The sequence below is a fragment of the Coenobita brevimanus genome, chromosome 100 (genome assembly GCF_032717465.1).
Source record: "Coenobita brevimanus isolate Jiangsu-jjx chromosome 100, ASM3271746v2, whole genome shotgun sequence".
NCBI classification, from domain to species: Eukaryota; Metazoa; Arthropoda; class Malacostraca; order Decapoda; family Coenobitidae; genus Coenobita; species Coenobita brevimanus.
In genome coordinates, this window is record NC_137053.1 from 30,493,433 (window position 1) to 30,508,906 (window position 15,474).

At 42.6% G+C, this 15,474-nt stretch overlaps 1 protein-coding gene across 1 annotated transcript in view; it reads left to right on the plus strand.

Annotated features, from left to right (window-relative positions):
* Positions 1-15,474, plus strand: part of LOC145414694 (periodic tryptophan protein 2 homolog) — a 632,863-nt gene that overhangs the window by 508,305 nt on the left and 109,084 nt on the right. The window contains exon 16 of the mRNA XM_080284215.1: positions 8,657-8,800. Coding sequence (XP_080140341.1) covers positions 8,657-8,800 — 144 coding nt within the window. The remainder of the gene's footprint in view (positions 1-8,656; positions 8,801-15,474) is intronic.

Consider the following 15,474-nt stretch of genomic DNA (forward strand, 5'->3'; position numbering starts at 1 on the left):
GTCCCACATTTGCGACTTAATACTAGCTGGTATGGATTTATTCATACCAAGTCAACAGTTCACTAAAAGATCAAACTCTCCAAAATGGTTTGATGGCAATTGTGCCAGAGCAACAGCCCAAAAGTCATTAGCAAATAAATCTTACTTAAAATCAAAAACATCTGAATCACTCTCCCAATTTAAAATTGCTAGAAATCATGCAAAAGCTGTATTAAATCTATCTAAATCAAACTTTCTTCCAAAGCAAGCATCAAAACTACTTAACAACCCTAATGACAATAGAATATTCTGGTCAACTCTTAATTCTTTCAATAATAACTTAACAAGTCATCTTCCATTCCCCCACTAAAATCTTCAGATGGCAATATTACAAATGACCCACGTGGGAAAGCAGATATTTTTGCTAGTACCTTTGCAAGAAACTCTACCATGGATGATACTAGCCAGAATGTCTCAGTACTGGAACTTGATTCTCCCTTAATTGCCCCACTTAAAATACAGACAAGATTCGTAAAATCCATCCTAGACAATTTACCTGCCAACAAAGCTCCAGGCCCAGATGGAATTCCGCCAATTGTTTTGAAAAAGTGTTCCCCTGAACTTGCCTCTGTCCTAGCCAAATTATTCAGACTATGCATACGTACTTCTTTATTCCCAAATTCATGGAAAGAAGCCAATATCCACCCAGTTCCGAAGAAAAGAAGTTCGTCTGACCCCTCCAGTTACAGACCAATAGCTGTCACATCTTCTCTTGGCAAGATATTTGAAACTTTAATTAATAAGCATATTGTTAAACATCTTGAATCCAACAACTTAATTAGTGATAGACAATACGGTTTTCGCCACGAAAGATCCACCATTGACATCTCAATCTCTTAACTCATACCATCCATCAATCAATTGATCTTTTTGGAGAAACTCATGCAGTAGCTCTTGATATCTCTAAAGCTTTCGACAGAGTATGGCATCGTTCCCTGCTGTCCAAACTCCCTTGCTATGGACTAACGTCTTTTGTTCCTTTGATTTCATCTTATCTTAGTGACAGGAAAATAAGAGTAAAAGTAGATGATGTATATTCGAATTTCCACTCAATTAACGCCGGTGTGCCGCAGGGATCAGTTCTGGCGCCAACCCTATTTCTGGTTCATATTAATGATCTCTTATCTGTCACTCACAATCCCGTTCACTCATATGCAGATGACTCAACACTACATAGTTCATTCACACTGAAACATCCATTTACAAAGTCTAATATCTCTACCTCTCAACTCAGTACAGCCATCTCCATAAATCAAGATCTAGCTACAATCAGTGAATGGGGACAAAAACAACCTTGTCTCTTTTAATGCTAGTAAAACTAAATACATGTATATACAGTTTACTAATAGACAGATATTGCCAGATTCGTACATTACCTTCAGTGCTGCTAATATTCCCATCTCCAAAAGTATTGAAATTCTTGGTGTCTCACTTAACAGTGGCCTCAGCTGGACCTCTCATGTCAGATCACTTGCTATAACCGCCTCAAAGAAACTTGGATTATTGTACAGAGTCCGTAACTTCTTCGCCGATGAGCAGTTAGCTATAATTTATAAGAGTCATGTGTGCTCTCAGCTTGAATATTACTCACCCTTGTGGAATGGTTGTGGAGAGGTTGCATTAAGACAACTAGACAAAATTCAGAACAAAGCTGTTAGAATCATTAACAACCCTGCCATTACATATAAACTACCTCCCCTGCAGGTAAGAAGGAATGTTGCCTCCCTTGCATTATTTTACAGATATTTTTTTGGCAAATGCTCAGACGAAGTTGTGTCCATGGTGCCACCTCTCCATGCCTTCCCTCATGCTACACGGGCATCTGGTAGTGCTCATGACTGGAATGTCACTCAACCGTATTGCAGAACTTCTGCCTATCAGAATTCTTTCATTCCCCTAACTGCATCTCTCTGGAACTCGCTTCCCCAGAGTTGTTTTCCTCCAAATTTCAACCCACAACTGTTCAAGTCTAACTGTTACAGATATTTTATGAATAGAGGACACCAGTAACCTGGTGTATGGATTTTTTTTTTTTTCCCCCATTTGTTTTTCCTTCCTCCGTTCTGTTATTTAAAAAAAATAAAAATAAAAAAAATAAAATCAAAATGGATTATACATTTAATATTTGGGTATAAATTCATGCTGTATTAAGAATTTAAAATCATGTTACCATGAATTTTATACAGTAGGTTAAAGGAAAGTTGCATTTTATTAAAGTCATCACATCAACTGTCAGTGATTATAAACCTTCAAAATCAGTATCATCCACATCTGACATCTTCAGTTCATCAACTTCATCCTCAGTTTAAATTTTCAGTTATTTGTCTTAAGGATCAAACTCTGAATTCAAAGGTGTAGCTTAGGCATCAGCTTCCTCTTCCTCATCTGCCCACAAAATGTCATCTGTGCCATCCATTGAATTGGATTTCCACATTTCTTTAAAGAGTTGATGACTGTTTCCACAGAAATGTCATTCCGTGCCTTGGTAATAAAATCAAAGCACATCCAGAACTGGAGCACGCATATTCCCACCAATTGTATATGACTTTTTACCACTGATCATCCACTCGTTCCGTTGCTCAAGGATGCGGTCTTTGAATGTTTTTTTCACACAGACATCAAGTGTTTGTAGGTTTGAAGTTAATCCACCAGGAATAAGAGCAATGTCATTATTGTTTATTACTGTTGGTAATGAGCCCTGCTTCAGATCTGGCAACTCTGCACTCGGTGGTAATTTGTAAAAACCCGTCCAGTCACTGCCGAGACACATAATGGTGTTCATGGTGTGGGCTCAGGAGATTAATCATCTTTCTTATGTCCTTATGGCTGTAGCCATGGAGATATTTTTTATGAAAATTTGCCTTCATATAGAAAACAGGTTGTGTTTGATGATGATGTTAGTAATTTCAACAGTTTTTGACAGCATATGTACTATATTCAGGGAAACAAGGGTCAAGGTGAGTGTTTGGCAGTGTTCCCTATCATGCCAATGGATCCCATAGCCACAGGATGTAGAAGTTAGGATTTTACACCCGGTGTTTAGGACGACCTCCAGTTTTGGGCATTTTTTAAAGAGGTTCAGGAGTTGCCCTATACACCGGTAAATACGATATGCACCTAGGAGGAAAATATGGAAGTTGAAAAACCAAGCAGTAATGGATGCCTTCTATAGTGAGATGAGGAAGAATGGTAGCTTAACAGGGAGTCATTGACAGAAATGTTAATGAACATTACAGAGCTTTCAAGAACAATCTCCTGAGAGTTACTGATTCAGATTATGGATGGACAAGAGGCCCACCAAGACATAAAGTAACTTGGTGGTGGGATGAGGGTGTAGAAGCTGCAGTTAAGGAGAAAAGAAGGCTTTTCCAAGAATGGAAGAAGGGTAGTAACAAAGAGGAATAGTTGGCTGCCAAATGTAGAGCTAGAAAGAGGTTTACAGGGCAAAGTCTGTGTCTCAGAGACTGTACTTGAAACTTAAATAGTGTGGAAAGGAACAATTTGATACATTAGCAAATCAGATGAACAGGGAAAACATGGATATCATAGGTGGACAGTGTGTGAAGAATGATAAAGGAAAGGTAATGGTGAACAGTGGAAATATTAAAGATGCCTGGAGAGAGCATTACAACTGGTTGTTGAATGAGGAATTTGACAGGGAAGGTTTGGAGCCACTAGATCCAGTGTTTGGCCTTTGGCCTTCGAGTGACGCTGATATTGTGAGTAGGGCATTTGGCAGGATGTAGATGGGAATGGCAGCTGGTGTATCTGGATTGAGTACTGCAATGCTAACAGCCTCTGGAGATACAGGAATAGGGTTAGTCACTGACTTGATAAATATGATTGTATATGAGTGTGTTGTCCCAGATTATTGGCTGAAGAGTGCATTTGTAAATGTCTTTATATCTATCTGTCTGTTGCCAGATGCCATAATCCCATAAGGGGTGGCCACAAACAAATTGCCTCCATGTCACTGTGTTCCTCTCCATTTCACTACCTTGCTCCCAGCACACACACCCGTCACTCATATACCTCTTCATTTTCTCCTAATGCTTTCTGTCATATCCACATCCACACAGTGCTCCTTCACTTCCTCATTTGTCAGTCTGTCTCTCCATGTAACTCCACATGCTTCTCTGAAATAACTCATTTCCACTGCTCATACTCATGACCTGTGTCCTTTCAACAAGGTCCAAGCTTCACTTCCATACGTTAAGAGTTGGTATCACAGTAGTGTCATGTAGCCACTTTTTCACTTCCCTGTTTCTTATCATTGCTTTCAAAGAACCAGCAACCTTTCTTTCTTGCTGTACCCTTTTAAGCACTTCACCCACCAAACTGATGGTCTTCTCACCTATCTTTCAGACATCTGGTCATCCTTCTTTCAGGACTTTGGCAAAACCTTTGCCATTGCACTTGACATCACAAAAGCTTTCGATCGAGTCTGGCATAAATCTTTAATTTCCAAACTGCCCTCTTACGATTTCTATATTTCTATCTGTGCCTTCATCTATAGCTTCCTTTCTGGTCGTTCAATAGCTTCTGTTGTCGACGGCCATCATTCTTCTCCTAGATCTATCAACAATGGTGTTCCTCAGGGCTCTGTCCTATCACCAACTCTCTTCCTTTTATTCATCAATGACCTTCTAAGCTGTACATCTAACCCTATCCACTCATACACTGATGACTTTCCATTTGGTTCCCGCAACGTCCATTTCAGCAGTTACTTCAACAAACAAGGGATGAGGCTATGGCACACCTAATGTCTGACTTGGCTCGTATCTCTGACTGGGGTAAAAATAATCTTGTTTTTAATGCATCAAAGACTCAGTTCTTACACCTATCAATCCGACACAGTCTTCCACAGGGGTACCCACTAATGTTTAATAATATTCAGATTAATCCTGCATCATCCTTGAACATGCTTGGGGTTTCATTTACTCGGGTCTTATCTTGGAAAGATCATATTACATCTCTTGTAAAATCTGCATCCAAGAGATTGGGTGTGCTAAGCCGACTCCATTCCCTCTTTACCCCTGCACAATTGTTGACTCTATATACGGGTTTTATCCGCCCCTTTGTGAAATACAACTCTCATGTGTGAGGAGGTTCCCCACATACAGCTCTTCTCAATAGGGTGGAGTCAAAGGCTTTTCGTCTCATTAACTCTCCTCCTCTTACTGGCTCCCTTCAACCTCTGTCTCTTCGCTGCACTGTTGCATCTTTATCTCTTTTCTATTGCTACTTCAGTGGTCACTACTCCTCTGAACTGTCTTCTTGCATTCCTCCACCTCTACGATGGGCGCGTTGCACCCGTCTAGCAGCAAACTCTCATCCCTTTTCTGTCCATCTCTCTAATGCAAGAGTTAACCGTTACTCCCAGTCCTTCATTTATGCAACAGGTCAACTCTGGAACTGTCTCCCTCTGTCTGTGTTTCCTGCTAGCTATGATCTCCAGTCTTTCAAACGCAGTGTGTCCAGGCATCTTGAAATGAACGGATCTTGAATTTGGCGGTCTCTTGTATTTTGTTTTTCTCTTGGAAGGAACAGTTATTGCAGGCCTATGGCCTTTGGTTCCTTCTTGCTAGCATAAAAAAAAAAAAAATTCCATCCTTATTCATCACACTATGGAAGTACTTAAATGTACTCACATTTTCCATTTTCTCATCATCCCAATGCTCTGTACATCCAGTGACTTCGTTTCTCACAAAGACCATAACTTAACTCTTCCCTTCATTCACCTTTATATTCTATTTCTTACACACTCTTGCAAACTCATTCACCAAGCCTTGCAGTTCCCCTTCGTCATCACCTAACAAAACAGTATCATCTGCAAACAGCAATACTGTACAGGAAGTTTCCAAATGCTGCCCTTTCTCATTAGTGCTGCTCCAACATCCACTGCTTTACCTTGGATCTCTTGTAACCCCTTTCATATACAGACTGAACAGCCATGGAGACATGACACATCCCTTTTTCAATCCAACATTCATATAGAAAAATTCATTCATTTCATTATCTACACACACTACAGCCTTAGTACCCTCATACACACTCTTTAAGGCATTCATCGGCTTCCCACCTACTCCATACATTCTTAATATTTTCCACATTCCATATCTGTCTACTCTGTCACATGCTTTCTCCAAATCCATGAAGGCCACTTACAACTTCTTTCCTGTCTCTAGAAAGTTTTCCACTGAAGTCCTAAAGATGAATATCTGATCAACACAACTTCTTCCCTTCTAAAACCTCCCTGTTTTTATCTAACTAATTCCTCTGTTATTTCCCTAACTCTGCTATAAGTATCCTGCCATATACTTTGCCTATTGCACTAAGAAGACAAATGCCTTGATGAATACCACACACTTCTTTTTCCCCTCTTCCATTGTACAGGGGAATAATTATACCTGACTTCCAATCCTCCGAGACTCTACCTTCCTCCCAGGCCAATCACCACTCTTCCATATCCATTCTACTACTCTCTCTTCCCATGCTTCATCATTTCACCACACACTTCATCAGTTCCCGGTGTTTCCCCATTTTGAGTTTCTTCATTGCTTCTACTACTTCCATCCTTCTGATCTCTTCCTCCCGTCTCACCACCCCCCTCCCCCCAGCCATTCACCAGCCACTTATTCTCGCATTACTTTCAGTCTCCATGTTTAACAATTCCTTAAAGTGTTCTCTCCATCTGCTCACTTTTTCTTCCTTCTCCGTTATCAATCTACCATTTTTATATTTCACTTCCCTACTAACTTCTTTATCACCCTGTCAGACTCCCCCTACCTCCATGTTGAACAATTTTTTATATCCCCTCCGCTTTACACTCAGCTTCCTTCCAAATTCTTTATCCACCCTCTTCTTACTCTCTAACTAATCTTTTCACCTCTCTCTTCCTCTCTACATATAAGTCTCTCTTCCATCTCTCAACTCCCTCCATGCCTCTGCTTCCCATCCACTCACTATATGCTCTCTTCTTTTGTGCCACAGCTTGCGTCTCCTCTTAATTCCACCATGTTGTTGGCTGTTCCTTGCTCCCTATTTCATTATCTGTTTACCCCTCACACCACCTCACTTGCTGCACAGATTTCTTCTGTGAAAATCTTGCACACACCTTCCACCTCCCCCATCTGCTCCAAATCATATTTACCTAATCGTTTCTCCACTTCTCTCTTTTATTCTGCCTTTTTTTCCATCCTCCTGCAACCTTTTTATCCCCCTTGTATGGACTACTTCTTCCTGTCCTTCCCTTCATCTGTTCCTCCATTGAACTTGTCCCTTGACTTTCAGCACCACCAAGTAGTGGTCAGAAAGTCCACTCTCCCAACCTCCATATGCTCTTGCATCCCTTACATACTTTCTCATTCTGTCATCCACACCCACATAATCATTGTCCTCCATTCAGTCAGTTCACCACCCACCCTTCTCATCACTCACCACGTACACCTGTGGATCATTTTGTGCCTAAAGAAAGTATTGGCTATCACCATTCACCTCCCTGCACAAATGTCCATTGGAGAACTGCTGTTCTCATCCACTTCCGCAGGCCACCCCACTCACCAACTATTCCATCCACCGTCACGTTCCCTGCTTTTTCATTCATATTTCCAATAACAACTGGCAAAAATGTATGGTCAAGCCTTGTTCTACAGCATACTTTAGATTTACTGTACCTCATTGGTTGTGATACTGCCACTGCACAAAGCATTTGCATTTCATTTTCCTGTCAGCCAGTGCTGCCATCGACATTGTTGAATGTATTTATTTGTTACGGGAAGTACACTTGTTTTGTTTATGCTGCACAAAATTATAAATTTATTTTGATGTAATAGTGGAACACTCAAACATTGTTCTTTATTGTTTTTTTTTCAACAGTTAGTTGCTTTATACCAAGGGCTATAAGAGAAAAATGCTAATAGATAATTTCTGGAAACTCGAGCTTCATCTTTGCTATTATCATCAGCAGCCAATCAGTTGCTGCAAATCAGTCTGCACAGAATGTAGCTGTAAACAGGGAGCAAGACAATAATTCATCCAAATCCCATCCTTCCTCTCAGCTTTTCAGTACCATAACAATCCTAACCTCCCTAGTCCAGTCATTGAAGGAAACACCACACATCCATGTATTCATTATGTTTCACTCTACGGATATCCTCATTCTTTACTGCCCATGCCTCACTACCGCACAGCATTACACTCTTAGTTCATACCATATGGCATTACACTCTTAACACATTCATTCATTCATTCATTGCCAGACGCCATGTATCCCAAACGGGGTGGCCAAGGGCTTAGAGTTAATTGTTTTACAGGGAGGGGCACTAATCCTCCACCAACCCCACTTGACACGTAGGGAGACTCTCTTAACACATGCTGCATACAAAGGACTCCATAGCATGGAGGGAAAGCTCTCTCAATTTCAGAAGAGGAACAGCTCCTAGAACTCTTCCAGCTGCATGGATTAGTTTTTAATTTAATTTGTTTTTCCATTCTCTTTTCATCTGCTGGGAAGAAAAAAATAATATTCCCTACCCCATGCCACAGAGCTACCTCCAATCTCACCTTCAGCACATATTATGTCAGAGGACATTAGACTCGTGTCTTGTGTTTCCAGGGCGTAGCTGGGCAGCCACTAGCAGTGAGGGCCTCCTGATGTATTCCCTCGACACTAACATGCTCTTTGACCCTCTTGATATGGATGCATCCAATACACCCTCTGCTGTAAAGCAGAAACTAAGAGAGAAGGATTATTCCACAGGTATGTTTGTGTTTTATTTATAGAATTTGTGACAAGTCAGATTATGTCCTGTAACCCATGAAGCCATTAATTTCCTTTACTGAGTGGTAACCATATGACCTGGTGGTCTAGTGGATTAAGGTGCTCCAACTTGATGGACCCTGTACAAGTTTCCTTTTTATATATATATAAATATAAGGCAAAAGGCAAAAGAGACAGAAATTAAGTTAAGTAAAAATGACGGTCAGAGCAGAAGAGCAGCATATCAGGCCATAAAGGAGTTAACTGGGACTGAAAAGAGAAGGAAGGAAATACCTGTACGAGATAGAAATGGTAACTTGATGACTAAAGATTTGGATATAAAAGGAAGGTGGAAGGAGCATTTTGAGTATTCTAAACAGACCAATCCCAGCTGAAGAGGACATTTTGCCAGCCGAGAGAGATTTCCAAATAGAAACAGGGGATATAACCTTGGAAGAGGTTGCAAAATTTATAGAGGAGTTAAAGAATTTGAAGGCCCCAGGAGAGGATGGAATTTTTCCTGAAATGCTTAAGGTGGAAAATGATGAGTTGATGAATGCACTTTTGAATCTTTTTAACCCCTTAAACGCGGCTGTGTACGGCCGATCCCCCCACTGTGGCAGGGTTGTAGCGGGGTCTGAGTACCTGTGGGAAAATATTTGCCAAAAATCAGAGATTAACCCTAGAACATTAAAATTTTTATGGTATATAGTACTTACATTCAGCTTTCTCCTGAGACAGATGTTGAGCCTTCGTGGACTACCAAAGGACTTGTGAAGGCTTGCAAAGTTGGGTAACAAAGTCTTCACTTTCACACCTCCAGAAACCCGGTTTTCTTTCTACCACAGCCTCAATCTGTCACAGTACACTTTATACAACAACGTACAGGTTGTTTGGAATCCGTATTTGTACAATAAGCACTGAAAATAAGGCTATAATGAACGGAGCGCATGGCCGACATGCAGCGTGGCGGCGATCTTCCCGTCACTGAACACACATTTCCCTTTTCACGGCTAAAAACACGTATACTACATTATTTTCCTTCATAGTGCTTCGCAAAGGCTCGCTTGGCACTATTACAGCCCTAAAAATCACTGTCACTGCCAGTATTGTGAAGCGGGAATGAGGAAGATCACCGCGGCACGAGTTTATTCAGCCTTACGGCAGGCACTTTATTCTCACTCCGGTCGGTCACTCGCATTTCATTTCTATTGCTCACTTTCACTCTAGCTGTCAGTTTTTTGCCTTATTCATCAGTGTCACTGTCCATTGTTATAAAAATAATATTTTCTACACAACAAACTGTCACTGTCAGAACATAGAATAGGAACATATGCTTTCAGCTTCTTACACTGGAGTGACTGTCACTCGCAATACTTATATTATTACTATGTACAATTATTTACACAAAAAAACACTGTCACTGTCAGTGCTTTTACAAGTACATACACTGATTTACACTCATCAGACTGTCACTGTCAGTACGTAAAAGAAAACTAAACACTAGTATCACTGTCACTCTCAGTATTATTTTCAAGAATCTTACCCTTATTTTCAATATCTAGTCAGGCTGTGGTAGTCAAAGAAACACAGGTAAGCACAGAGGGGAATTTTGCACTCTTTGCACTGCAAGGAGGTGCGCCTAAATGTTCTGTCCTGCCTGGTAGTGTGGCTGCACACATGACACCTCCTCAGTGCTTTTCCCCTCTTGGCAGTGGCAGGCAGTGGCTCCAGGCGGTGTCGCTGAAGGTAGGCCTGACACTGTAGGCGGTCTGGAGGTGTGTGTGGGTGGCGCCTGGGACCTGATGGCAGTACCTGCCTAAAACGCTGAAGCAGCTGGGAGACACAAGTCTTTGAAAATCGTCGGAGAGAGTAGTTTGCTGGCTTCCTGTTCTTGATCTTATACAGGATGAAGGCGTTCAGCATGCACATATCAATCAAGTGCAAGAACACCTTCCTGTACCAGCGACGGTTCCTCCTCAGGCAGTCTATCTCTCCGATCATCATGTCAGACTTGTCCACCAGCCGCATATTGACGTAGTCAATGACAGCATCAGGCTTCATCACAGGCTCGCCAGTCCTTCTGTCGACCTTCCCTGTGGCCAGCATTTCCCCCTTGTGTACTGTGGTGAGCACATTGACGATCCTCTTGTCGTGCCACCTGATCGCCAGCATCTTGTCAGTTTTCTTCAGGTGCACGTCTCCCCGCTTTGATTTTTCAGCCTCGGGGAAGGCAGGGTAGTGTGCCCTATTGCTACGGACAGTGCCACAGGATCCTACGCCGTGTTCAGAAAGGTACTTAGCGAGTTCAGGAGCTGTATAGTAATTGTCCGTATACAGGACATGATTCTCGCCAAAGTACTTTTCCAACAGCACTTTCACCACAGAACCAGAGAATCCAAGGGGGTCAGTCTTGTCCAAATCGACATTGCTGGCGGTGTAAATAATGAAGTCTAAGATGAACCCCGTCTTGCAGTCGCACAGCACGAAAAACTTGATTCCAAAGCGGTGCCGTTTGCTTGGAATATACTTCACAAACTGAAGACGGCCCCTGAACAAAACCAAGGACTCGTCAATCACCACTTTCTTGAAAGGGCGCAGGAACCTCGTAAACTTATCCTTGGTCAAGTTCAGGATTCCCCTCACTTTCCATAATGGGTCAGTTCGGGAAGGCTCATCATTGTTCGCGAAGTGAAGGTAAGTCATGAGCTGCCTAAAACGATCGCGGTTCATGTATTTATTGACGATTGGTGTGGGGCAAAGATCGTCTGAACTCCAGTATTCCTCGAGCTTATGCTTCCAATTGTGGGGCATCAATAACATCAAACCAATAAATACAAAGAGTTCCCTAATCGTTAGAGGCACCCATGCTGCCATCCGCGACGTGGATGGCGTTGCAGCTGCACCTTCTCCTTAACGAACTGCAGCAGATTGCCCCTCGTACCTGTTCGTCTCGGTACAAATCTGCTCCATTGCCTCGTTATCCAGGAAGGCCAACAGGTAGTCCAAGCATTCACCATCCTCTGGGACAGGGAAGTCAGCCTGAATTCCATACCCACTGTCATCAAAGGGCAGATCTTCCGGCACAAAATCTGAGCCCTCTGACCACACGAAGGCATCCAGAGTGCCCTGCCTAGGCTGGGAGGTGCTGGGGGCGGCGAGGGGTGAGGCAGGTCGTGTGGGAGTGGGTGAGGCAGTGCATGAGGCAGAGGCTGTCCTAGGTCGTGTTGGTGTAGTGGTGGTGGTGGTGGGGAGATAAGCACAGAGTTCAAGGTCACTCGCGGTGGCGTGACTGGCGAGTTGCCTAGTGCGAGTAACCTTAGGAGCTAGCCTTACACTAGGGGACAAAGTTCTAGCCCTACTAGCACGAACACTGGGCCTACGGAAACCTCTACTACGTAAACTCGACTGTCTACTTCCCTTCCGAGGTGGTGAAGGCGACTCCGAAGACTCCGGAGAAAGGGCAGCTGAAGAGGAGGACGAGAGAATGGGGCTGGGAGTGCGTGGCGGGCTGGCGGTGGCGTGACGTGGTGTAGGGGACAATGGCTGTGAAGCTGGGTCACCACTTCTTTTCCTCTTGGCCCCCTTTCCATATTCTAGGCCCCTTTTCACAGGAGCCTTGCCTGTTGAGGTGCTTGGCACAGAAATAGTCACTTCTGGCACCTCAGACTCAGCACTCGATTGCGTGTCCGACTCTGCCAGGCTAGACAAAACACCGACGTCACTTCCATAATCCATGGACGCTTTCAATAATTCACTAGCTATTGCCGAGTCACTCAGTCCCTTAGCAGTTCCTTGTAAGGTTTTGTACGGGGTGGAGGTCACAAAACCCTTTTTCGGAGGGCTGGAAGGCACAGACTCGGAAGAGCTTGAATTGGACATGGTGTCACCTTGAAAGATTCGCGTGGACTGACGCTAAACAGGGGCAAACCGCGCGAAAAAATGCTAGTGTGACAACTGGGGAAACAAGCGTTTCCAAATAGCATAAAGTGCTTGCGAGAGGAAGGCGCAGATTGACACGTATGAGCCGTCCGCGCGCTGCCATATCGCACGACGAGGGAGGGCCGGCCAGCAGTGCGTGGGTGGGTAAAAAAAATGAAACTTGGCAACAACCAAGGTCAGTAGTACAAAGGTCAAGTGTGCTAAAAGTAGCTCAAGGGTGGCGTTACTGATAGACAATACCAGCTGGAGCCTGCTTGCCCGTGGTTATTCAAAATTTACTAGAATCGCAAACGCGACGATCCGCCGTTATGTCCTTTTGGCCAAGCGTCGCAAATGAGACGATAAGGGGTTAATGTGGCTTGGGATAATGGTGGAATTCCAGAAGAGTGGAAAAATGGAGTGATTATAAAAATACCAAAAATGGGAGATTTAAGTGTGTGTGGCAATTGGAGGGGGATAACTTTGACACCTGTAGTTGGAAATGTCTTTTCCAAAATCTTATTAAGCAGAATAGAGCCAGTAATTGATAAAATTTTAAGAGAAGAACAAGCGGGATTTAGAAAGGGTCGAGGCTGTAATGATAAAATTTTTATTGTAAGGCATCAAATGCAACAAGCAAATGAGATGAAAATGCCGCTTAGTATGTATTTTGTGGATTTTGAACAGGCGTTTGATAGTGTTTTACATGGAGCTGTGTTGAAAATTATGAGATTCTTTAGTATACCAGAAAAGTTTGTAAATATTATTAGAAGCCTGCATGAAGGTACATTTTGTAAGGTAATGGTGGGAGGTTCTTTGAGTGATCCATTTGAAGTTAGGTCAGGAGTGATTCAAGGAGGAGTTCTTTTGCCTTTGCTGTTTGTTTCGGTAATGGATTATGTTATGAGAAAGGTTGTAAGGAGAACAGGTGCAGGTATTAACTGGAATGAAAATAAGAAGCTGATGGATTTGAACTATGCTGATGATATTGTGCTGATTTGTGGAAGTATTTACGAAATGCAGAGGGTGCTTGATTGTCTGGTGGAGGAAGAAGAAAAAGTTGGATTGGTAATAAATTGTGGAAAGACTGAAATTATTAATATGAACGTGGAGAACCAAAAGATTGTGTTATTGAAAATAATGTGGTGAAGAATGTAGATAATTTTAAATATCTGGGAACAATTGTATCATTTAATGGATCATTAAATAATGAAATTGAGGAGAGAATTAGACGGGCTTGGCGAGCTGTTGTAATGTTGAAATCTGTTTCGGTGCATACTAAAGTAAAAATTTACAAGTCCATGGTTAGACCAATTTTAATTTATGGGCATGAGTCATGGTACAGTACAATTGCAACAGATCAGAAAGTATTAGGATTTGAGAATAAAATACTGGAAAGGATTCTTGGGGTAAAGTGGCAAGACAGAGTTACAAATGAAAGAGTAAGGGATATTACTAGAGTGGAACCAGTTGATGAATATGTGAGACTGTCTCGCTGGAAATGGCTGGGGCACATATATAGAGAAGAAGGCAGTTTAATACAGGATGTGCCATAGTGGACTGCTAGAGGAAGAAGAGGAAGAGGTAGGCCAAGGGAATCCTGGTTGAGAACAATGAAAAGAGAAGTGGGCGAGGAGTGTTGGTGGGACCTGAAGGAGATGGCAAGAGACAAATATTGGTGGAGAGAGTTCATTGAGGCCCTATGCATCCGTGGGGTGCCACAGGAAGTGATTGATTGATTGATAAATGCAAGGAAAAAGGAACCAAAGGCTAGGAGCCCACAAACAGTTCCTTCCAAGAAAAAAACAAAAAATACAAAAGAGAGCCAAATTCAAGATTCGTTCATTTCGAGATACCTGGACATACAACGTTTGAAAGACTGGAGATCGAAGGAAGTAGGAAATACAGACAGAGGGAGACAGTTCTAGAGTTGACCTGTTGCATAAATGAAGGACTGGGAGTAACAGTCAACTCTTGCATCAGAGAGTTGGACAGGAAAGGGATGAGAGTTTGTTACTAGATGGGTGCTACGCACTTGTTGTATAGGTGGAGGGAAGCAAGCAGACAGTTCAGAGGAGCTGTGACCGTTGAAGTAACAATAGAAACGAGATAAAGATGCAGCAGTGCGGCGAAGAGACAGAGGTTGAAGGGAGCCAGTAAGAGGAGGGGTAGTTGGTGTTTATTACTCACATAATGCCACTCGGGGATGAGTGAGGCTGGTCACTCGTGCCTTAAATAATGAGACTAAATAGCCAAGCCCTGGGCCTCTGTGCTCCTGTTTGTACAGGGCAAAATTGGAGTGGATGATGATGATGATGTGAATGTTGTTTGATTGTATTGTTTAACCCTTTGACCACTAGGATTTATCTCAGGTAAGCTGAATCTTATGGTGTTAAATGAATATGTGGTAGTAGGTGTGTCTGGGTTGAATGCTGAAATGTTGAAAGCCTGGGAAGTTGTAGGAGTGGAGTTAGTCACTGACTTGATAAGTATAATTATATATGAGTGTGTTGCTCCAGATGATTGGCCAAAGAGTGTAATTATCGCTCTACCTTTACGAAGGCAGATTGATAGTATTTTTGCCCTTGTGTGTGTGTGTGTGTGTGTGTGTGTGTGTGTGTTTTGCGATTATACATCATGAACAGCATGAGGTATCAACATGAAACCTTCAGGGTATCAAGATGTGGCCAAAATCTTGGACGGGTTCAAAAATGGGTGCTCTGGGTCAGGGTCAAGGTCACCAAAATGGCTGC